At 38.2% G+C, this 24,887-nt stretch overlaps 1 protein-coding gene across 3 annotated transcripts in view; it reads left to right on the top strand.

The window, feature by feature from the left end:
- The window catches only part of ADCY1 (adenylate cyclase 1), a 160,510-nt gene that overhangs the window by 99,776 nt on the left and 35,847 nt on the right, over positions 1-24,887 (top strand). For all 3 annotated transcript variants that reach the window (XM_042043119.1, XM_042043120.1, XM_042043121.1), the window contains 4 exons: positions 14,445-14,600; positions 18,000-18,194; positions 19,583-19,680; positions 22,930-23,014. In XM_042043119.1, coding sequence (XP_041899053.1) covers positions 14,445-14,600; positions 18,000-18,194; positions 19,583-19,680; positions 22,930-23,014 — 534 coding nt within the window. The remainder of the gene's footprint in view (positions 1-14,444; positions 14,601-17,999; positions 18,195-19,582; positions 19,681-22,929; positions 23,015-24,887) is intronic.

The following is a 24,887-nucleotide window of genomic DNA, read 5'->3' on the forward strand; positions in this document are numbered from 1 at the left end:
ATCTTGAATTTCATACCTGCAATCAGTTTTTTGGTCTTAAATTGATGACTCTGTGAGTTTTTATGGAAATATTGGGAGTCCATTCACCAGGGTAATTTGATTTTGAGATTGAAAACTTCTGTTGTTTTATTCTGGAAAGGCAGCTTCAAGAGTGATTGTGTTGATTTGGCATGGCCTGGTTTTCTGGTAGCGGGGGAGGGCTACGAAAGTGGCTTCTGTGAGAAGTTGCTAGAAGCTTCCACCATGTCTGACAGAGCCAATCTCTGATGGCTCTGAAGATGGACAAGCTGCTGGCCCAGTTAGAGAGGTTGGAAACGCCTCTGTGATGACATATTTAAGAAGAAAATCAAAACAGCGCACACAGTTTTTTCCAGGGCATGGCAAGGCACCGCCACTGGGGCCACCCCGGGCAGCATGCGGTGATGCGCCACAGCTGCCACCATCTCGGTGTGGCCTGTGACGAGCCTTGCCTTCCTGGCCGACCCTAGCCAGCCACACCACGGGCAGAAGCGCCAGGGCAGTGGCAACAGCTTTTCCTTCCTGGCGCCCCACATGAAGAGAGGCGTTAAATAGCACCAGCGCCCCGGTGGCTGCCACTGCCTGCACAGTGGCAGTGGGGCTGCCTGGTCGGCAGCGGAAACATGGCGAGCGATTCCATGACATGCAACCTAGATGAGATCAACCTCTCCACACTGCGGTATGCTGCAAGAATCTTTGAATTGGTGGAACTTGTTAGCAATGGTACCTATGGGCAGCAGTTTTTCTTCTAGGTAGAGGAGGAAGTGAGGACATGTAAGAGAAAACAACACGGAGGCACTAAGGTCAACAGAGAAGGAGGGGAGGGGAGGAGGTGCTTCAAGGATCAGAGTCTAAATTCCTCTGCAAAGCGTGGTGAGGACTATGGTAAAGTAAGCTGTCCCCCTGTAATCCATGAAGTCCATGGGGGATGCAGAGATCCACTCTCAGCCCGTGAGGGAGGTGCTCACACCAGATCGGGTGGATGCCAGAGAAAGCTGTGATCCAGTGGGAGACCTGAATAGAGAGAGGGGGCCCTTGCGTCCAAGCTAGAGCAGCCTATCCTTAGAGGACTGCACCCTGTGAAGAGTGACCCATGCCTCAACAGTTCTGGGAGGACTGTTTGCCTGTGGGAGGAATTCAGGTTGCAGCAGTTTTGGCAGGACTGCTGCTCATAAGATTGGAGCCAGACTGGAGAAGTTCACGGAGAACTGTCTCCTGTGGGAGGGACCCCACGGCATAGCAGAGGAAAAAACTCCTCTCCGTGAGTGAACAGAAGAAGATCTCAAGTGATGAAATGACCAAAACGCCCACACCCTGTCTCCCTGCACTGTCGGTGGGAAGGAGGGAGGGGCTGGGGATAAAAAAGGTGTTTTAAAGGCTTATTTTATTTCTAGTTATCCTCCTCTGACTTTGTTAATAATAAATTTACTTTATACCTTTTAATTTGAACCTGTTTTGCCCTTGGAGTGTTTTCTCCCAGTCCTCATCTCAACACATGAGCCTTTTGTTAATTTTTTTTCCCTCTCCTCTGCTGAGCTGAGAGCAAGAAAAGGGTGAGCGTACAGCTTTTATGGGAGCTTGGCACTTGGCCAGCGTCAAACCATGACAGTGATTTTATGTACTTCCTCTAAAGCATCTTCTTATTAGAGAGATGGAGTTTTCTCATCTGGTGTGAAAATCATGCAGTCTCACATTTTGTTCTTCTGGTACATGTGATTAAATTCAGTTTTAAATAGTATGAAAGAAAACAGGTGGAAAAACAGTGGGTTAAATTCTGTTTTGGCAGTCAGTGAGAGTGTTTTTTGGTGGCTTTCTTGAAATCAGGACTAGGATTTTTTAGGAAATCAGGATTTCATAAATTAATCAATCCCAATAAGGAAGAAAATGCAAGGGAGAGTTTAATTAAGGTAGATGTGTTGCTCATTGCTGCTATATTGTTTGTCTTGGTTTTATGCTGTTTTCACTCCTACAGCATTATGTATAATTTCATTTCTATGTTATTATGTATCAGGTTTCATTTCATATTGAGGAAATAAATAGAGGAATTTCAGGAAACTGTTCCATAGGTTGGTGCAAAAAGACAAGTAGAGACAAAAGGGAATTAGTGTGACTTTTACATAGAGAAACTGTATTGTGTCAATTTTGCTACAAAAACCAGTGATTGAGGAACAGATGCTTGACAATCACATATGGAAGTAAGCCAGGTGAATGCATGTTTAATGTGCAAGAATGAGAGTGTACTGCCGTGCGAGCACACATTTCTTTGTCTTTGCAAGATTGCTGAAAAACGGCTGGTGATTGCTGAGAAAGGACTGCTTGGTTTATCATCACATAGACCAAATGCCATCTTACCCATGAATGTCCTGAGTGTCTGTGGAAATGGCAGATGCTGCTCTACAGCTTGACTACCAGTCACTCTCCAGCATGTATCAATGGTGTGCCAGACAGACTGGCAGAAAGAAACACTTCAAGAATTTTACTGGTATTGACCGCTTTTCCACTAGGCTGGCAGGTCAATCAGCATACCACTTTGCCGTTTGTCACAGGCCATCATAGCATCCCCAGTCTTTGTATACTTGCATACTGATCACTGCACCACAAGCTACATAATAGCATATTTACCTTCTAAATAAACACCTGCTGTTCCATCCTACCCCGATTCATTCATTGCCTCTTCAGAGACATAGAAAGAGAAGCTACCCATGAAGCACAGACAAGACAGAGTTTCTCCTGGTGAATTCAGGTATTGTCTAGTTTAATATTATATTCCTTCCTCTTGAACCTCAGCAGCTGAAATGCATTTTTTATTCTTTATATATCATCTCTGATATTAACATGAACTGACTCTTGGTATGATACCAAGTGGAATGAAAATTAGTGTTATGACCAGCAGATGACCAAGAATATTTTGAATTTAAAGCAAAAATAAGACCATTTGGGGTTTTGTTACAAATTATTTGTTTAGAAGACACATGCCCCACATTCTTCCATATTTGGTCTGACAGGAAAATTTTTCATCAGTCACTCTAGCCAAGAATGATAATAACAGTGTAAGATGACTCATTCATGTACCAGTTACATTTTAAATATGAACAAATTATAAATTATTTCCATTTTTTTAATCTTCTATTGAATCAGCTAACAACCATGATTTTGTGATCTGATCTGCTTGCTGGTTTAATGTGAGAGCGCCGCTAAGCGGCCACTGAAGGAATACATTTCTTTTTGTTTTGTTACAGCTTTCATTTTGGTAGAGAATATATTAGTCTATTATTTATTAGTCTATGCAGTCAACAGCTTATTGTCTACTTGTAGACCAGTGAAAAGTGGTGTCCCACAGGGGTTGTTGGTGAGGCCAATACTGTTCAGCATCCTTGTCAATGCCATGGACACTGCACCCCCAGCAAGTTTGCTGATGACACCAAGCTGTGAAGTGGAGTCAACACACTGGAAGGAAGGGATGCCATCCAGAAGGACCTGGATAGGTTTGAGAGGTGGGACTGTGTGAAGCTCACATAAAGCCAGTGACAGCTGGGTCAGGGCAGTCTTAGGCACACCTACAGGTTGGATAGAGAACTGATTGCGAATAGCCCTGTGGAAAAGAGCTGGAGAGTGGTGGCTGATGAAAACTCAACATGAGCTGGCAATGTGCACTCACAGCCCAGAAAGCCAACTGTGTCCTGGGCTGCCTAAAAAGGAGAGTAGCTAGCAAGTTGAAGGAGATCATTCTGCCTCTCTACTCTGCTCTGTAAGACCCCACCTGGAGTGCTGTGTACAGTTATGGTACCCACACCGTAAGTACAAGGAACTGTTGGAGCAAGTCCAAAGGAGGACCATAAGGTTGACGAGGACTGGAGCACCTTCTCTACAAAGACAGGTGGAGAAAATTGGGGCTGTTTAGCCTGGAGAAGAAAAGGTTGTGTGGAGACCTCACAGCAATTTCCAGTATCTGAAGGGGGCCTACAGGGAAGCCAGAGGGAGACTCTTCAGCAGAAGCTGTAGTGATAGGACAAGGAGTAATGGTTTCAAACTGAGAGTTAGTTTAGGTTAATTGTTAGAAAGAAATTCTTTACTGTGAGGGTGGAGAGACACTAGAACAGGTTGCCCAGAGAATCTGTGGTTGCCCCAACCCTGAGAATGTTCAAGGCCAGGTTGGATGGGGCTTTAAACAACCTGGTCTAGTGGAAGGTGTCCCTGCCTATGGCAGGGGTTTGGAACTAGATGATCTTTCAGGTCCCTTCCAACCCAAACTATTCTATGATTCTCTTATTATTATTATTAAGTAATATTTATGCATAATTGACTGGTTTACATTCAGCTCCTAAACACACTTAAATAATCTGATTTCCAAAGGCAGAATTATTTAATTAAAATAATCTTTTTTGCTGACCATCATAGTTAAAAACTTATGGAAATATGCTATTTTAAATACATGTTCCCTGATACATACCCTGATAAAGTTACTAGTTCTTTAAAAGCCATCACATTTCTCTTAAGTTTGATTATATCTGCATGATATTTTATATTGATATTAATGCTTACAATCATGTGACCAAAATACTGTTCTAAGAGAAAATTTGAAAATTTTGATTTATGTAAGTAGACACAAGACCATAGACATGAATGCCTTGAGCTTTTAAAAGAGATTTGAGCCAGATAGAAAACCAGATATATTTCTATTTAATATATAATATTTAATATATCAAATATTCACAAGATTCATACTCTGTGCTTTAGACACGTGATCATTCTCTTAGTTTCAAAAAATTCTAACTTTATGAAGTATATTAAATATTACTTTATATGGATTTTATTTCAAGAAAAAAAAAATCTAGGCCATATCTCTTAATCTCAGAGCCCGTTATAAGAACTTTATAACTCCGCTAAGACCGGCTGAATAACTTTTTCTGCTAATGATTTCTTGGTAACGCACCTGACTAATCCAGTTACAACTTTCAAACTGTTTGCCTAAAATTTAATTTGTTTCAATTTAATTTTTTAAAAGAGTGTATCTGGCTTTCATCAGAATCCTTTGTTCTTTTGTTGTAAGCACTGACATTAGTCAAAGTATCTTTGCCTCAGTTTTCCTACTGGCATAGCTGACTCCCAGAAGCACAGCAGAAGTAGGGGGCTTAGCTGGACGGTCTGCTTCATTTCTTTGGTTGCTCTAGAAGGTCTGATTCTCCTGCAGTAAAACACCTCTGAGGTTTGGGCCCAACCTCAGTGATAGCTGAGTGGTTTTTTACTGGGCCTCACTTCTTTGTACATGTTGCAGCAATTCTCTCTGTGGTGGCACCTCTCTAGTTTTGGAAAGACTCATTATTTCACCAGCTGAGGAAACAGCCCAGCACAGCCAATTATGTAAAATTCCTAAAGGTACTTCTACGGATAGCCAAGCAGTGATCAGAAGTGATCACGTTTTCATGAAGGGAAAGATTTCTCAGAATGTGTTAGTTTTTGCCTTTACAAAAGTGGGCCTGCCAGTGCTGTTACCCATTGCCAGCTTAAGGGAACCTGCTTCGTGGTGTAACTTTGCCAGCTCCAGTGACAAGGCAAAGACAAATAATGCTGTGTGCCATTAACAGCAATAGAGCTGTGTCCAGGAACGGAGGTCATAAAAATTGCATAAAAATTGTTGTATCAAGCACCATTGATACAACTTACAAATTATTCCTGTATATTCATAAATGTCTCTTGAATTTTAGGTCTACCTCAAACAGAATCAATAATTACCTTCCAGTAGGTTGCAAATCACCATCTGCAAAACTTCTTCTAATGTGCTAGTGAGTTATTCACGAACGAGGTATTCAAATACATTAGTTATCTTTTATTTGTGGCAGTGTAAATCACATGCTGTCTTCATCTACTATTTGAATAGCATGCAATGATGGACAGTCATGAAATATCCATGAAAGTGAGTACCATATCTGTTTGCCCTTTGGAAACTAGCTGTTTCTCTGAAGAGATTGACATTTCTCTTTCCTACCTTACCATGTACATACAAAGCCATGCAAAGCAGTCTCAGAACAGTCTTTCTGTAGCTTGCTTTCTTATATGAAGTCTCTGAGTAATACTATGACCATTCTGAAAATCCAGGTGAATATCAATTTTTTTTCTGAATCCTTATTTAGTTATCCAGCCAGAGGGAAGTGGATGCTGGTTAGAGGTATGGTGCTCTGTGTCCTGTGTGGTTTGCTGTGTTGAATCATGCCCTAAACATTTCAACACAGGTGGCTAAATCTACAATTTTATTTTTGCCAAAAAAATAATCATAGCAAAAAAAATATCGGTAGTCTATTTGAAAAGAGAAATTAAAGCAATGTTTGAGGAAGAGGAAATCACTGTTGTCAGTGTTTTGAATTCAGGAAAAATCAACTAAAAGACTGACGACTCTTGGTAAGCAGATGCAGCTTACGAGCATCCTTTGGAAAATGCTATTTAAAATGTAAAAACCCTTGAAATGTCAAAATTATCTAGAGCAATTATCTACAGTACACACCTGTGGCATAATTTATTGTCAACTGCAGATGGATTTGCAGCTCAAAAGGTTGATCACAATTTCTCTGATTCATGATCAAATAGGGAGAAATTCAGCAACTTGAGATTAACACAGAATCACACAGAATCAACTAGGCTGGAAAAGACCTTTGAGATCATCAAGTCCAACCTATGACCAAGCACCATCATGTCAACTAGACCATGGCATGGAGTGTCTTTTATTAAACACTCCCAGGGATGGTGACTCCACCACCTCTGGGGAGTCCATTCCAATGCCCAATCACCCTTTCTGTCCTTGTTCTAATTTGCATGCCACAGCTGCAAGAAAAGTGGCAAAGGCTGTCACATCACTTTAATATTTTGTTGTTTCATCTAGCATAAACTGATGAGATTTTAAACGTCCTGCATTGCAGTCCTTTCACCATAGAGTAACAGGAAAACAAACAAATTTTTCATCACTCTTCTGAAAAGGCAGTATTTTTGTCTTGAAGTACAGCCTGCTTTACTGATAATCAACATAACTTTGTTGCATGAAGCAGATTATTCGCCTTCTATATTATAATAAATTACTAGGCTCTATATCTTTCCATCACCAGCCAACAGATTTTGCCTGCTTTTGTCTTTCCTGTGGCTGATTCAATTTTTTTTTCCCTCCAGCATGGAATGAACATTATGCAATATAGCACAGACAAAACAACATAGATTCATGATGACTTTCTTGCTTTGTATAGATGACATACATAGTAACTACATGTGTTTGTCTTTTGACTTTATCACTGTTATCAACTGGAATGTTTCACAAGTAGAACTGCTTTTGGGGTGCTTTCTATCATGTCTTAATAATACTGTAAATGGGCTTTTAACAGTGAAACAATTTGATATCTATAATCCATGTATTACTAGGAGTTTTTATAGAAATTTGTTGGATTTTGTCTGACCTGATTAAAAGAAGAAAAAGAAGGCTACAGCAGGAAGGAAGTAATTGAGTGATACAATAGGTCTAAAATTGCTGCACTTAATCCTTTTTAATTTATTATTTCCATTCAAAATGAAGTTCCCTCTGCAGTTGTGGGAAATTTCTTTCTCTGCAAATTTAATTTGATCATTCTGGTTAGGTCTGGGGGAACATACCACACTGTTCTTATATTGTCTTCTTTTTCCAATCATGTAAGATTTGTGTTTTCCGCAGAGCACTTATGACCCAGTAAATCCACCCATATGCCTAACAGATCCCTAGGATTTTTTTGGCATCTGACTCTTCTAAAAATATTCCGTTTACTTTGTTTCAAGAAAGTTTTCATAGTTCTTGTAAGTTTTGAATTTTCTGGACAAATAAATTCCGATGATATTTTTACTTAAGTGACTGTATGCTTGCCAGCATTTATGGAGTACTAGAACTCTGACTCTTAAACTGTAAGTAGTGACAGAAGAAGAGAGCTTCACAGTTAATGCAGGGGAGGTAAAAACTTTACCCGCTACCCGTAAAAACTCTTTACCAGCACATAGCAAGCAAAAACGTATTTGACAAAATTGCTCTAATTTGAAATGTCACAAGTTAGGCATCTGAGTCCATATCTGGGCACACACTGATGATTTCTTTCAAACTGACAACTATCTGCAGCTGCCACTGCTACCGTGACTTTGAGAGTCCAGGGGTGATCTTTGCTCTCAATGGCTGACAGCTCCTTCCAAGGAATTTAACTAGAGATCTGAATGCATAATTTGGGTGTTTCAGATTTTAACACCCTAGATATACCTTAGCAGACCAAATTTAACAGATAGGCAAACAGCCTTTTAATGATAGCTCTGGCTTGTCCAGATGGACAGGGGCTGTTCTGTGCCTGAGACTTTGCATTGCCCAAGTTACTGGAATATAGAAACCCAAAAACTGGAAATAAATTGCTTGTGTTACCACCCAGCAAACACAAACAGAAGAATGATGTCTGTGTTGTAGAGTGTATTGCTCTACATCTCAGGATTGCTCCTGCAGTACCTATGAAGCTGCTAGTGCATCATCATCAGTGTGGAAGCCTGCCGTTTGGGCTGGCAGTGATAGAATTAGTTATGTGCTCTAATATAGTTCTCCTTTTTTCTTCCTCCATGAATGTGTAATCTGTACAAGGAAAGACATAGGGCACTGGTATATGATTTTTCTCTGTTATTGATCTCCTAGACATTTGTCTTTACAACTGCTAAAAACTTCTTCTACATCTATGTCAAGAAAGTGGTCACACTATTCTGTATTTAAAAAGTTTGTCTAACAGAAGCTGTATTATTTTCTGGTAAAATACTTAATTTACTTTCCTATTGGATCACTGAGGTGTGATAAGCAACATGTATCATAAGGGAAGTAGAAAAGGATGGAAAAACAAATGCCTGATAATCTTAATTATAGGAAGAAGAAAAAAAATATGAAAAAAATTTACTCATCTGTCTTAGGACAAAATGTCTTGAAGATAGTCATGGAACAAATACTACTGCCAGGAAACATGGTCCTGCCTGCCTGAAGATAGAAAACACAGACAGACACAGTGCTACAGCATTTATGGTTTCTGTAAATGTGTTTTGAATGACATTAGTATCTTCTTTTCCTTGCCACTTTATACACTGAGGTTGAATATAGTCAGGGAAATAACAGTCTGCCAACATTTCTGAGAATCTCAGATGAGCACCAGTTAAATACTTATCAGAATATTACATGACATTCAAACACTGGGGTGTTTTCCCAGGATTTGAATTAGTGCTTGTTTGTTTTCTGCATTCACAAAGCTGTATATAGTCCTGGGTGCTTCCAAAGAGCTCTGTTAGAAAATCCCAGCTCTTAACCTTATTTGTCAGCTGTGTTGCAGCAAACAACCAACCTTTTCCAAGATAATGAACTAAATGAACAGTGAACAGAATTAGAGATGATGCGAAGGGTCAAAAAGACATGAGAAAGTAAAATGCATTGACAAATGAGCTGGAATGGGAATGCTGCAGTCCAGCTTTCCTGTAATGCTGGCCTGGAGCAAGATCAGAGGAAAAGTAGAGTGAAAGACACTCTGGGGTTGTGTCATAGGTTAGCAAGCATAGTCCTGGAAGGGATGTCCTTGCTAAGGGGGGCTTACAGCTTCCTCTGGGACCTGATAGAACCTATCAGCTGGCCAGTCTGAATATGGACAATTCTTTAAGCCACTTAAAGTTGTGACCGCCTCTGTGATGCACACTTAAGAATAGGCAAACTCCCCCTCCAAGCTCTCTCTCGTTTCCGGTGCTGGGACAGGTGGCTGCAGGGCCCCGTGTGGGGGCCAGCGGGCCCGGCCAGGCCCTGCTTGGGCCAGGCCAGGCCGGGCCACGGCCATCCTGGAGCCGATGGACCTGTTCCAGCCGTGGAACCCCCCCACTGCCTTGCCATGGGCAGCTGGAGCAGCTCAGCTCTCCCCCCTTTCCACTTCGATAAGAAAAATTCAACATTCCAGCTGCAAAGCTGCAAGGCCTAGGTGAGATTAACCCTTTTATTGCTGTGAAGAGCTGAAAACCTGAGGGAAGAGAGAGAGGAGATGCTTAAAGCTGAAAGTCTGTTGTGAAGCTATGATATATCAGAGTATCCCGTTGTAATTCCATGAAGATATGGGGGGTGGAGCGTTCAACTCATAAGCAAAAGCACCTGTGCTGAGATAGGCAGATGCTGACGCAGCTGTAATTTCATGAGAAGTTTGGACAGGGAGAGATGGAAGCAATGAGGACTTTGGCTCCAAACAGGAAAGGAGAAAACCTCAGTCCCTAGAGATGCTCCCAGAGATAGTCCTAACGATGAAGATGAGGAAGACCCTTTGCTCCCAGGGAAGGAGAAGGGCCTCTGTTTTTGTTTCTGAACGGCTCAACCTTAAAATTGTACCCCAAAAAACTTCAAGAGTGGACCCTCGAACACGGGAAAACCAATTGCTATCTGTGTGTGACCTTGAACAAGCTGCAAGTCAGGGAAAGGGACTCACATGCAGGCAGAGAGACTCCTCTTCCTAAATGGACTGAACAATATTTGGAAGTGGGCAGCTGTCTCGTTGTGATAACGTTTTCATAGCATGAGCAAGAAGAGACTTCTCTTTCTAAATGGACTGAACAAGGTTATTATGGCAGTGGTAAACAGACTGAACATCTCAAGGGTTGTCTTTTCACATTGTCAGTGGGAGAAGGGAGGAAGGTGGGGGGAGGAGGAGAGTTCTGAAGGTGGTATAATTTTTTTTTCTTTCCTCTTTTAGGTCTGTTAATAAACTTCTTTATATTCTTTCAAGTTTGGTGCCTGCTTTGCATTTTTCCTAATTCTTATCTCACAGCAGATAAACAGTAATGAGTATTTTAGACCAAACCACTACACTAAATTGGTGTTTCTGCCCGGTTACAAACCCAACCCGCGACAGGTTGGGTTTTTCATTTGGAGGGGGGTTTTTAAGTCTGTTTTAACAGACTGTATTGCATTTCCTGACTTTATCAGAGCCTTAGAACAGAAGGTGAGATTACTTAAATATTTCACTGAGAAGTTCACTGTGTCAAAACTGTTGTTCTTCCGTAAAAGCAAGAATAAAAAAGGGATATGATTTGTGAGATGAAAGTGAGAGAGAATTCCTTTGTATTTTTGATACTGTGTATATATAGTAGTAGAATGAAAAATCCTCAGTCACAGTGTGGAAACTGTATGTCCTGAAACCATGAGATTAAAAAAAAACCAAAAAAAAACAACCAAAAAAACACCCCCAACCAATCAACCAAAATTATAAATAAAATTATATGGATCTGCTGAAAATTGTCAGTGCATCCAACTAGTGTGTATGCAGCGTCCTTTGAGTGATTATATTCTTGGCCAACCATGAAGAACAGTATCTACACAGTAGATGTGTTCACAAATATTCATAGCATTGCACACTAGCTGAATTTGAATGGGATCTTTGGAGGTCAAGTGGTCAACCTTCTTGCTCACAGCAGGGCTGGCTTTGCAGTTAGATCCACGTCTGAGTAAGAGCTGAGTGTTTCCCTGACTGGCAGCCTCTCGAGGCAGCCAGTTCCCGTGCATGATCATCCTCACAGCTAAACTTCTTTGTATCAAATAGGAATTTCCCTAGGTACAGCCTGTATTCTTTGCCTCTTGTGCTTTCTTCTAAGTGATACTCAGGATTAGTCTGGCTCTGTCTTCTCTGCAGTTACTACTTAAGTGGTTAAAGACAGCAAGTAGATCCCTCCTTAGCCTTCTCTTCTTCCAGCTAAATGAACTGAATTCCCTCAGGTTCTTCTTGTATGTCATACATTTGAGAACCCTAATTGTTTTGGTGAATCTTTGCTAAACTCACTTCAGTTTGTCATTGTTTTTGTTCAGCTGAGGGTCTCACACTATACCATTTTTTTCAGTCACCTGAGCTGAAATTTCTATTTAACTCCAGAAGAGTTGGAAAATTTCTCTGTATTTCCAGCACATAAAGGGTGTATACTGTTGATATATTATCTGCCCGTAAGATTTCTAAACTAAAAAAAAGAAGTTGATGGTAAGAGGCAAAAATATTCTGCATACTGATTTGAAGATAAAGTTGGGAAACTGAATGAAAACGTGGTTGGAGAAAAGTCACGTTGGTGGCAGGGCCACCTCTGTCTGAGGTGGAGTCCATTCCAAGTTTTCAAGTTGCAGGTTGTTCTCAGAAACATGTCTATTATAAGACGTTTGCATGGAGGAAAGTCTAAATTCTTCTCTTTTCATAGGACTTTAAATCTTTGTAGGAGGATATAGTCATGCCCATTTGCTCACCTTTCACAGTCATGCCTTCTTGGTTCTTCTGCTAGTAAGATGCTCTACCTATTCTTTGCCACTCTTCCAGCTATACTGTGGCATTTCCATAATGAAGGCTGCCAGGAAGCTTTTGTGGGTCTCTGAATTTATTTAAAATCATCTTTCCAAGCTAATCTAAGAATGACTTAAGACCAAAATTTTTGACCTAATTAATGCAATATCCACTGTGAAAGGTTTGAGCAAAGAAAGAGCTAATGATCTCTTGAGATATGGTCCACCTGTAAATTTCTGAAAATGAAATGAAATGCAAAACTGGAGAGAATTTCGAGAAAGTTGCTCATTTATGTTGTATCAAAAGGTTGATGGAGAGACTTTGTAAAATATGTAGAATTTCTAGAGGAATTATGGCTACATTAGGAAGATTTGTAAGTGGAATACTTCTCCAAAAAGTATGTTTTAGCTGTTGGGAATTGCAGCTCAAAAGCTGAACATATCTGCCATACTCAAGCCTAACAACTACCTACTTGGTATCTGTAGGAATACCTAAAGGATGATTAGTATATGAATATCCTTGTACAGTATCTTCTATGCCATTCGGTGGTAAGTCTTCTGCCAGAAAGGCCTTGAAAGAAAGGGTTCATATTGGGAATTTCTTCACACAGGCTATAGTTAAAATACCACTTACACAAGTGACTACACACTAGATACACTAATATCCTTTTAGATTTTGGCTGCTGACTGTGCAGTGTAGGGCAGTGCAGTTATGCTAGCTGACTTCAGTCAGTTTTCCAGTCTTGCACATTTGAGGCCTGTCATATGTTGAGAACATGGCTGTCTGCTAAGAAAAAAATAAGAAGTGCAACATTTTGGTTATTACTGTATTTCATAGCCAGAATGTAACTGACTAAACAAGGTATTGAAAGTTCAATAATAGATAACCTTGATTCTCCAGAAAATGCAAGTTCATGGCTGTATGTGTTAAACAACAAACCAGTATCTAAGATGCCATTCAGAATATCATCAGTGTCATTTTCCCTGTCCATCTAAATCTACGTGTCCAAGAAAACATGCATTAAACAAATGCTTTCAGTTTCTTCTTCATTCTTTGATCATTGAAGTAATGACGTACATGGCTCTAGTAAATCATACTACTGTGAATAATGCGCAGCAAAATCTCATTGTCATTTGTGGACTTTAAGAGTATTTGAATAAAGTTTCTGGAGAGTTGATTTGCTCTGTCTTTTTTACCTAGGAAAACTAGGGACCATATCCTCCGTGCTTCTTTATTTTGTTGTTCCAGAATAAATTAATTTTACAAGCTTGAATTCCCACACTGAGGAGGCATGGAGTCCTGCCATGTTTCTCGTTAACACTGCTTTACACATTCCACATGCCAGAAGCATGAATAAGTTTGGTATAAATATTGAGGATATAATATCCCGATCTGAGAAAGCATCTGAGCATGTGCTGGGGCTTTATTGAAGTCAGCAGGAGCTAAATACATGCTTAAGAGTTAACCAAGAAAATATTTGTCCTTGTGGATTGGGAGCTCAATGGTAAAAGGAATAGATTATACTTGACCCTTTGAGAGTATTTCACTGTGGTATAACACTTCTTGCTTTGAAGAAATAAGATGTGAGATATAACCTCAATGCCTCACAGCCTCCTTTTAAGGCACATATATATCTATCTTTAAAGCAAAAGTTATTCTCTTCAGATTTTAATGAACTTACCTATGGCTGAAGTAACAAAATAAGGAAAGAAGAAAAAGACTGAAATTATATTTTTTAACATAAATTAATAAAAATGCTAATTTCCTCCTTATTTTTCCTGTATTTTCCCAAAATTCATTTTAATGTTAAAGAAATACAAATATTGCCTCTTTTATGAGTTTGTCATTAATGCACTTTTTTATAGTTCACATTTCTAAGCAGAGAACAGTTCCCAAAATGTTAAGTATGACTTTACATAAAGTCTATTCAATAGATTCTTTACATCACATGTTGAAGATGAAGTAATCTTCATTTGCAAATGTAGGATGTTTATCAAAAAGCATTTCTTCTTGACTAGAATATTGTTTTTTTCTGACCATGAGGGGGTACAAATGCCTGCAAGTGTGTATGTCTGCATGGGAATGCAATGACATGATTATAAATATTATTTTTCTGACCAACAGATATTTCCTGGACTGATTCTCTCAGACATTAAGCCTGCCAAAAGAATGAAGTTCAAGACAGTCTGCTATCTGCTTGTTCAGCTCATGCACTGTCGCAAGATGTTCAAAGCAGAGATCCCTTTCTCCAATGTCATGACGTGTGAGGATGATGATAAGGTAGTCGATGTGGGCCGAGTGCACGCTTTGGGCATCAGTTCCAGGACTGCATCAAGCAGACCATCTTTGAGAACATAAGGGGTGGTATTACAAACTGATAAAGAAGTTTATGGTGCTCCTGCTGGCACTAGAACAATCTAATTCCCACAGCAAAGTCAAACTTTAATTATAAAAGGCTTAAAATTTGGAGCTGTTCTTGGAAAAGCCGACATAGGTGTCCTATGTGGCTTCTATTTAGGGCTTTTTTCACAGCAATTGGAATTTCTGAGGTTGTTTCCATCCTTTTAAACATATATTCTTTTGCATCTTTAGTCCATCCCAGTCTGAACCTGATGGTGACAAATGCAAACCAACAGAATAATTTTGTGTCTCTAGATGGTTCTCTGAAATGTGAAAGGTAACTGATTAGCCAAAACCCCTCTTTGTCCATTATAGAGATACAAGACATAAAAGTCCCTGAGACGAATATAAATTCCGCTTTCTTGGATGCCTGGTTGTGCCATAAATCAAAATGCTTTACATACTAGTAGCCTGATTTCCTTAATTTCTGTATGTGAATCTACCTGGAAATTTATGGATAAAAACCGTGAGAGTTTCTCATTCCATTTTCTTTGACAGCAGGTGGCAACATTACACAGGTCACTCCACCAGTGAGTGGTGGCATGCAAGCTTTGAAACCAATAATTCGGCTTGACTGATTGCTTCACATTTTTTCTATTTTTCATTTATTGAAGATTCAGTATAAATCTTACTTTCAGAAAGCATTTGAACTTTCATATTTTGGGTTTTACATGCACTTGTGTTTCCTCTACAGGAAAAGGGGAGAAAAGTCAATTAGCTCATTTAAAACACAGTTTCAGTAAAGACTTTCAGATACTCCAGATTTGATTTTGAAATTGGCCATGTACAAGGCCTTCCAATTGAGATTTAGTGCTATCTTGGAGTATTTTAAAAAATAACCAACACATTCCTTCAAGCATATGCAGTACTTTACATTGTGTATTGTGTATGTTTGTGTATAAATATGGTAATATACACAGAAAATCCCCATGTGGATTTGTTAGGGATCTTATGAAATTTTTTTCATGCCAAAACATTGGCAGTGAAGCTCTACAATGCTATCAGTAATGGAAACAGTTGTTCTGATGTAACACATCATGGATTTGTATTACATAATACTAATATAAATACACGGTGTTAAAATGTAGGACTTCTTTAGAGTTTTCAGTCCTCAAATCATGTAACAAAAGTAAAACAAGTGGGAATGAAATAAAACAAGTGAGGTCTTTAAAGGCTTTGAAGCTAGTACATTTCTGAGAAATATAAATACTGGATCTTGATCACATATAAGACATAAAGTAAGTCTACTGTGCAAAATAATAATAGAGATACAAATAAGAGACCTAGAGGAAATAATTATATGTAAGAAACAGCTATTTTGATTAAGAATAGAAACTTTAACCCTGTTTCAAAATGGCAGAATAGATAATATAATTTATTCCATATATCAAAATAACACACATATTCACCTACCCTCATTTCAGGTTTTAAAGTAAAGAAACATTTATTTAAACACTGTTTTCCTTACCCTTGATGTTAACTATAGGCTTAAATTTGAATTGTAAAAAATCCCTGATGATGTATTTCTGCTGTAACTAAGGCAATACATACGCTAACTAATTATAGTTTATTGAGAGCAAAATTGTGTATTTCTGACAATATTCCTACAAGCACTCAGTTTCCCTACAAATTACGGGTACAAATGTCTTCCTCAAGACAACAAATTTCTCTCTGTTTAGAAACACTGAAAATAGTTATTTGGCTGGAAATTTAGGATGTCTAATCAAAGTATGTCCCCAAGTTTAGTTTTCATGTTGAAACAATTAGCTCTTAAACAGAAGACAATTTACCAGGTAGTGGGATCTGATAGCTTGAGGAAAAATGTAGCCTTATAACTGTTTACTGCTGGTGTAACCTTCTGTCTACGTATAAAGCCAGAAAAGCAACACTGAATTTTTTGCTAGGGTCCATTTTTCTTTACAAACAGAAAACTAAGGTATTAGCCAGCAGATAACCCTTCCCACTATTCATGAGAATTCAGATATAATATACATATAAGTTAAGTAAGCTAATGAACTGCTGTAGTTCACAATTTGTTCACTGATGAGGTACTCATAAAAATTTCTTGTGAAATAAGAAAAGAAACTGCCGTTCCTGCAAGATTACTTAAATAGTGATCACCATCTTTTTTACCATCTGGATTAAAAGGATATGTTGTTGTATAGTCTCTAGAGTGGGCTATTTAGGAGTGAGTGTTCTGAAGAGAGAAATTTTGTTTTCTTCTTTACCATCTTTCTGGCAGACTCTATTTATTATATAATAATAATAATAAGTAGACTTGTTAGTTCAAAATGTTTTGAATTGTCTTGAACTCTGCAGATGCTAGATAAAAAATATTCCTTTGACTTTACAGAAATAGTAGAACTTGCCTGAGTTTTGTTGTCAAAACTTTTCTGGGAAGTAAGGCTTGACCCTGTCTTGTCATAGAACAGATCTAGCCAGAATGGTTTAGATTCAAGTGCCCTCAACTAAAGGTTGCCACCAGTGAGATGCTGCTCACTGTCTCCTGAGTACTCTCTGTGAAAAGTGAGACAGCTTGTCTAAAGTCCCTTCCAGATATGCTCTGTGATAAATCTTTTCCATTGGAAAGAACTATGAGTAATCATCTTGTAGCTGTGCTATCTCAGCTTTGGAGGAGCCAGTTAGGCACAGGTTAGTTCTGATAATCTGTTGGATGGCTCCATCTGGATCTGCAAGTGCACTTGAGGCATACTCAAGAGGTCTTAACAAGAGAGCCAATTGGGTGAGTTAAAGATAGTAACACTTGAAATTTCAGACCCTCTGTAGTCACACGTGGTCATTGTGCAAGACTTTAAGGTAAACTATCATTTTGAAATATGTATTGTTACCTTGACAGTAGGACTTTTCTTGTGTCATGAAGAGCCTGGTTGTCTTGTCTTCAAGATGTCCAGAGCTCCATGTCTTCTGTCAAGGAAAAAAACCAAAATAAAATGATTTTGCAAAGTAAAGTCACCCTGACTGGGAACAAGCTGATTGTTTACTTGGTGGCAGAGGAGTGTCAGGGCCATATGTGAAAAGAACTTCTGGATTAAAATGCTGAAATTAAGTGGGAGTTTTCTCGTTGATTTGAATGAGATCAGTATTTCAGGTAAGGACTTTTAAAAAGGTGATATTCATACTGAGATAAGAGCCCTGTCTTTTGTAGTTGCTCTGTTTAATGAATTCCACATCCTCTCTATGAGCTTGAAGTAATATAAACAGCAGTGAAAAAATTCAGTGCTAATAAAATCTGTGCTTCTTTCTTCATCCATACTGCAGAGGAGAGCATTGAGGACAGCCTCTGAAAAACTCAGGAATCGCTCCTCTTTTTCTACCAATGTTGTATACAACACTCCAGGAACTCGAGTAAACAGATACATCAGCCGCTTGATAGAGGCCCGGCAAACTGAGTCTGAGATGGCTGATTTGAACTTCATTACCCTGAAGTATAAGCAAATTGAACGTGAAAATAAAGTAAGGAGGTTTAAAATTATTTTTACTGATTTCACTGACCATAAGCCAACTAGCATTGGGATTTTTGTTTGGGTTTCATGCAATGTTTAAATACTACTCACTATCTTTAAATACTCCACTGGGCTGTCTCTCCATTAAGAAGGTGACATTATCTCTTCCTTCTATGGAAACGCTTGAAGGGGATAAAAAGAAAGATTGGTATTGTCCTACTTATCAGGATCCTACTCCCTGTTATATATCCTGTGTTTTGGTCTTTCTTTTGATCCTCCAAACTGCCTGAGTCGCTTGTTTAATGCTGTCTCATTGCAATGTGTCTGCCTACTCACTCGTCTGCTCTGGAGAAGTGTTAGTGACAAGAAGGTGCATAGGTAGCCTGATAAGTATTGATCCAGAAATTCTAGAAAATATTAAAAAAAAAATTAAATCTCTGGACAAGGTTGTAATCTTACACTAGTGTGGCAGTGCTAAAAGCAGGGGATTTATTCCCGACTTACAAGATGCACATTGGCTAACAATTGTTCCTACATTGTAGGGTTTGGGGTTTTTTGTGAATACAAATTATTTGTATTTACAGCCTTTAGTTTATGTGTTTGAAAAAGCAAATTGTTATGGTTTTGAAGTAATTTGGCAGTAGCATTTATTTTTCCACTGTAAGTCACTTCATAGTTGTCTGAGATTTCATGTCACTACTGTTTCAAGTTAGAAGGCTGTGTGCCATATTGGATCCAAATTTTTTAAGGTTTTAAGCATAAATTTTGATTTCAAATTTCAAAAGTAATTTATTATTTGACTGTAACTTTTTTCTTTCAAAATAAAAAGTCAGAAGACCAGAAGGTGTAAATGAGATTGAACTTTGGATCTTTCTGAGAAAACACTTTTGTGTTTACACCCCTAGAAAGCTTCTTCTCGTTAACACTGTAGCTTAGTGGAATCAAGAGCAGTAGCTTCTCCAAACTGAGCCCATGTATCTCATTAGCAGCTGCCTCCAAGTCCACTCATTAGTGTTCTGTCCTGAGCAGCTGAGGTGACAGGACTTTTTGAAGGCAACACTAAGGCGTGTTTGGCCTTTTTTCATGATGAGTGAGTAAAGGAAGTGCCACCCCCTTCTGGTTCAAAGTGGCTAAACTTTTTTCTCAAAAAGATAAACTTATATCTGAGCCTAACCCAGTTTTGACTAGTTACAGGGTGAAAGAGAAGTTTGTCAAGGAAATTGTTGTGTAGACTTGCCTCATCTGTTTTTTTCATGTGAATTAAGCCATCATGTTTTTAAACTAAGTAGGGGCTTGTTTTATTTTAAGATACAGTTCTTTCTCACTGAGAATGGACAAGTGTGGTGTCTGGGTATATATAAAATATTTACTGTCGTCATTTCTTCCTTTCTTTAACAGTACCACCAGCTTCAGGATGAGTACTTCACCAGTGCTGTAGTTCTCTCACTAATTCTAGCTGCCTTATTTGGCCTTGTCTACCTTCTAATAATACCACAGTAAGTTTCTGTCTTTTGCTGTCATAACTCAAAGTGGAACATTCTCAGACATCTGCACAGGTCAAAAATTAAAGTCTTTGGAACAGGAATGGGCATCTAGGTTGGTATCTTCTCACATGGGTGATTCTCTGTTAGACCCTCAGTTTAATTGTTATCTCTTTCATTTGTCCATGGAAGACACTTTTCACTATCTATTTTTTTTTTCTTTTGTAGGAATATGCATTTAGAGGAAAAAAAACATATTTCAGTGTTTATTTAAACTTTCAGTGGTTATTTTTTACTTATTTAAAGCATTTCTGCAATACAAACAAAGGTGTTACTGCAGCTTTTCTAGATGTGTTTGTGGTACTTTGGATTAAGTATTTCAGGATTGATAGCAACATAAATAAAACTATACGGAGTTTAATGGCAACTAAGTACTTAAAGTACCCATCCATCTGCATTGAGGCCTGCATTTACAGCCTTCATTGAAGTTTTTGGTATCAACACTATCCCTACATTAACTGCCTAGTGCACAGTTTGGCTATGCCCACATAGCTTGCGGTCCGACCTTGACTGCAGTAAAGCAAACATAACAAAATGATGTATTTGGGAGCTGTCGTATGCCTATTGTTGAGTGATTAGTTAGTAATTACCTCAGATTTTGTCAGTTCTATGTGAATGCTTACTGAATAAAAAATACTTAGAGCACTTTCAAATCTAGACATAGATAAAAGAGTGTGTAAGGTATAAAATTATTAATAATGAACTTTTTTTCAGATGAGGATATCAAAACATTAAAAATAAACTTTACTCACTTTTACTAACTATTAGGATTTCAATGGGAATAGAACTGGCCACAGGATAATGCTTTTGAAAATTCCATTTAATTATGGTATTTTCTATTCAGAAATCCCCAGTCATAAAAATACTTCTATTATTCTATTATTTCTAGTTGAAAGATTAAAAAACACCTTATTTACTTTAATAAAATACAAATACTAATTTGTAATATAGTACCTTTCATCTAAAGAATGCAAAGTCACTGGTAAGAATCATCATTTACATCATCATTTCCAGACTAATGACTCTGCTGACTAATTGGAGTACAATCAAGAAGTCTTTCATGTTCTTCTTCAGTAAGCCACAGCTGCAGTACATAGCAGTTTTGAACAAGGAGAAATAAAGAGTATTAGTGTAGTTGAAGCTAGAATGAATTTCCAAGAATCATATTAATAGCCTTTCCAAAAACTACTGTCACTTAAAAACAGCTGCACGGAGATTCAGTTTAAGTCATGATCTGACAGACACACAAGCTCCAGCAGAATATCACCACTGAAGATCATGAAGATGGACTGGGATAGTTGAAAAAGCCACCCACTGAATGCTCCTAAGTTCTTTCTTCCAGTGTCTTGAGTGGTAGCTTTATACAGCCAAATTGCTGTTTTTCTTGGGCTCTTCCCTTGCTGTGACACAAATGCAAACATGAGCTCAATTAAAACTTTGGAAGTATAGGGGAATTTCCCCTCTTTCCAGAATTTGAGCTTTAAGCTGCTGTTTAGATTGCCAAAGTAGTAACAAGTATGGCAAGAGAATGCAAAAGACAGACAAGGCTTGTAATATGTTACTCTAATGGAAGAAGTGATACATCACAATATTTCAAGAAGGAGGTTCATCATCTAGACAAGAAAATGTCATAGGAAAGTCAATTACTGCATAAATATACAGAAATCAATGGGCTTGCCATTCTTACAATTCCTATCATCGTTTGAGCAAAACAGCGTCTCAACTAAAGAACACATTTTATATCCCCAGATGGAATTGGTGAGAGTAAGGCTATGTTCCTGTCAACCTAATCTGTCCAATTATGCAATTATGGAGGTGCATATGCAGTGTAGCCACTAAAAGCCCTGAATATGAACCTTTCTAACGTCTTATTCTGTGTTTATTAAAAAAAAAAACCACGATGTAGCCCTTTTTAGATGCCAACCCAAATGTCTGTCAGCGTCCCAGTCAGCACTACTGTCAGTTGTCAGCTATTGCTGCCTTATAAAATATTGCTGCAGTCATGTCCCCTGCATTCTATTCTAGCATGCTACCATCATGAATACAAGTGAATTCTCTAAAGGCATGAGAGTCTGCCTTGATTAATACTTGTATTTAGAATCCACACTAAGAGCACCCAGGGTCACCTTCCAATTCTGGGTATACATACTACACCACAGAATTCTCCCTGTTCCAGTATCAGTAGGAACTGTTACATGAATTTGAAATCAAAGTTAAATAGTTAGAAATTCTACGGGAGAATCGCACACTTCTGCTGTCAGAAACCCTGTAGAAACAATCTTTCCCCAGTAATTGTCAAGGGCACAGATACATATATGCCTGAATCCATGGCTCACATGATGTCTGAACTGGCTGGTTTGTTCTCACAAGTTAGAAAAGAAGGTGTGAAGGTCATGTTATGCTACTGTCATACAGCTGTGATTCCATGGTTGTCGTGGGGCCAGGCTGCCCCTGAGCAGAAATCAAATGCACCTGCACTGGTGGACTAATTTTTGTCAGCTTGCTCACACCCATAAGGTACTTTTCCAAGAGAAGTTTTCTGGAGAAAGAAAGTTCTTGGTTTGCACCCCTCTTCTCATGAAGAACAAGCCTATTTTGATTGATCAGAAGAGGGAAGATTTATAGTTTAAAAATTATTACAGCATCTATGTGAAACTTAAAATTTGTCTAACCACTGAGGAAGACTCAAAAGGAGAGAGTTGTTCTGCTTCATTAGAAGACAGTCTGGTCTGATTTTATTTGACTTGCTAAGTGTCTGAATTGAATGACCGTTGATTTCTGAATCTTTGAGAAAGAGAAATTAGAAGGAAAAAGCATATGGTAACTGTTAACACAGCTGCCAAGGCCAAGTAATTGAGTTACACACTCCCCTTACAGGAGTCATTATGCTGAATATTCTGCATTAGCCTACAATTAGAAAGTGTCCCTCCTGACTACCATACATTTGAATTTTTGAGGTGCTTTGATGTCCTTGCTAAGGTCAGAGTGGGGACCATATGCAAGAGCATTTACTAATTTCTTAGTCTTGAGAGCAGTGGACTTCACTGTTAAATTTGTGCTGTGATGGTTAGTATAACAGCAAGGTTGAGGAGGAGATCCTCCACCATTTATTTAAAATACTATTTCAGAAGGAGCCCAAACAGAAGTTTGTTCTCATCTATTACTGAGTTGCATTGCAATACTTCTATTGTGTTTTGATTCTAGGAGTACCATAGTTCTTGTTCTCCTGGTGTTCTGCATATGCTTCCTAGTGGCTTGTATTATGTATCTACATGTCACACGAGTACAAGTAAGTGATTTAAGATTTTGTGACTATTCTTCCTTTTGGTGACCATGCTATGTTTGTCTTTTGGCATATGAAGCCATCAGTGTATGCTTCACAGATTCATACAGTCTGAAATCTATGTGCTTTAAAGTTCATTGGTAAGTAATGTATTAGACACTTCAAAACTGAAGATGGATCATCTGAAAGTAGATTTTTTACAGGAGGAATCATTACAGCAGTGTAGCATTCAGTGCCATTAATTCTATGCTTTCTTTTTTGCTAAATCTTTCCTGAACACCTACCACTAAATACTGTGTTCAGATAAACTGCTTTAACCTGACTTCTACTCCTTTCTGACTACAGAGCACACTATTCTCCCTTTCATTCCAGCTGGTCTGGGTGTAAAGTCCTGCTGACTTCCCTCTGTTTTCAAATTTTTTCCTGCAAAAACAGCAGCTGGTTTGATAGTAAAGCACTATGTTTTGCACACACAATCCTTGGCCTTTTCAAAACCTTCAGTAATGATTAATTCTCCTCCATTATATTTTCACAACAGTAGCGATACAGAAGGATATTTGGTTTTTTTAGGGAAGAAATGGGTCTACCAGATCAGAATAAAGCATCTACAGGCTAATCTTCTGATGAAAGAAATCTGTATTTGATTAATCTAAATTTAGTCTTTTCAGACAATTATCAGGAAAAAACACCTACGCAATTAATCAGCTTTGCTGATTAGCACACACAAATTTTAGTTTTAAAAAGTGCCCTTTGGAAGAAGAAAAGCATGTGTTTTCATGGAAACATAAATAGTATATTAGCAGAGTATCAGGTACTGAACAGAACCTTGTTTATAAACTTGAAAAATTATTTGGGAGTAATTTTGATGATCTCTTTTTTTTTATATTAGGGCAGAGTAGTTTATCATCTGTTCTGCTCTCTATAGATGGTAGAAATGCAGATGAAGTTTGTAGGAAGTAACTGCTCTTTATACCATTTCCCTGGGGCTAGTGAAAACTTAAGAAGTGTTCCATCTGTTTTGTCAGTCAAGAAAATTTGTATTTATTCCAGGTTCCTCTAGAGATTCAGTACTATACAGGATCAAATCCAGCATTAGAAAAAGAAAGAAATATAAAACCTTAGAATATCACAATTTAAAACTTTGTGGCAAAAAATCGTCTTATATAATAAATAAAATAGAATTAATATGGTATGGATAATGGATATAGAATTGTAAAAGAATAATTCCCCTATTTTAATCAGTTTTCTGGCACTTACTTGCTGTTTCACACTTCACAAGTGACTCAGCTTCTCCATGCTTTAGCATTAAATGCCTTACTCATAAAACCACTTTGATAATATTTTACTGTACCAGTTACCTAGAATTTTGGGAATCTGACAGTACTTATTTAGTTAATATAAATTCCACAAATAGAAGAAAACAAAGAAAATTAAACCCAAAATTCTATGCTATCATAAAAGTGCAGATGCAATCTTAGAATGTCTTAAACTCAGAAGTATAAATCTTATTAGTGTCAGAATTTTAATTCAGACCTCATCTTTTAAACGTTTCTTTTCCATTTTAAACCAATAGCCTAGCATGTCAACATTTAAAACATATATGCACTACACAGACCAAAAAAAATTGTCTGTGCAATGTGTCAGGACATGCGATCTTTGAATTTGTATTTTGCTTTGTCCCTATTAACTATCCAGCACTATCTTCAAACTATGGGTATTATCTCTTTAACAAGCAGTAGATAGCTTATTTGGTTGAAAACTGAATTAATGGACTTTATACACTTTCTTCAAACACAATTATTTTGTGTTTTATTTATATGGATAAAACCACACATGTTCCATCCCATGTGTACATAGGATTTTCATCTAGTTAAGTGGA

The sequence above is a fragment of the Corvus kubaryi genome, unplaced genomic scaffold (assembly GCF_017639235.1).
Source record: "Corvus kubaryi isolate FWS band 111438036 unplaced genomic scaffold, C.kubaryi_AGA036_p1.0 37398, whole genome shotgun sequence".
NCBI lineage: Eukaryota > Metazoa > Chordata > Aves > Passeriformes > Corvidae > Corvus > Corvus kubaryi.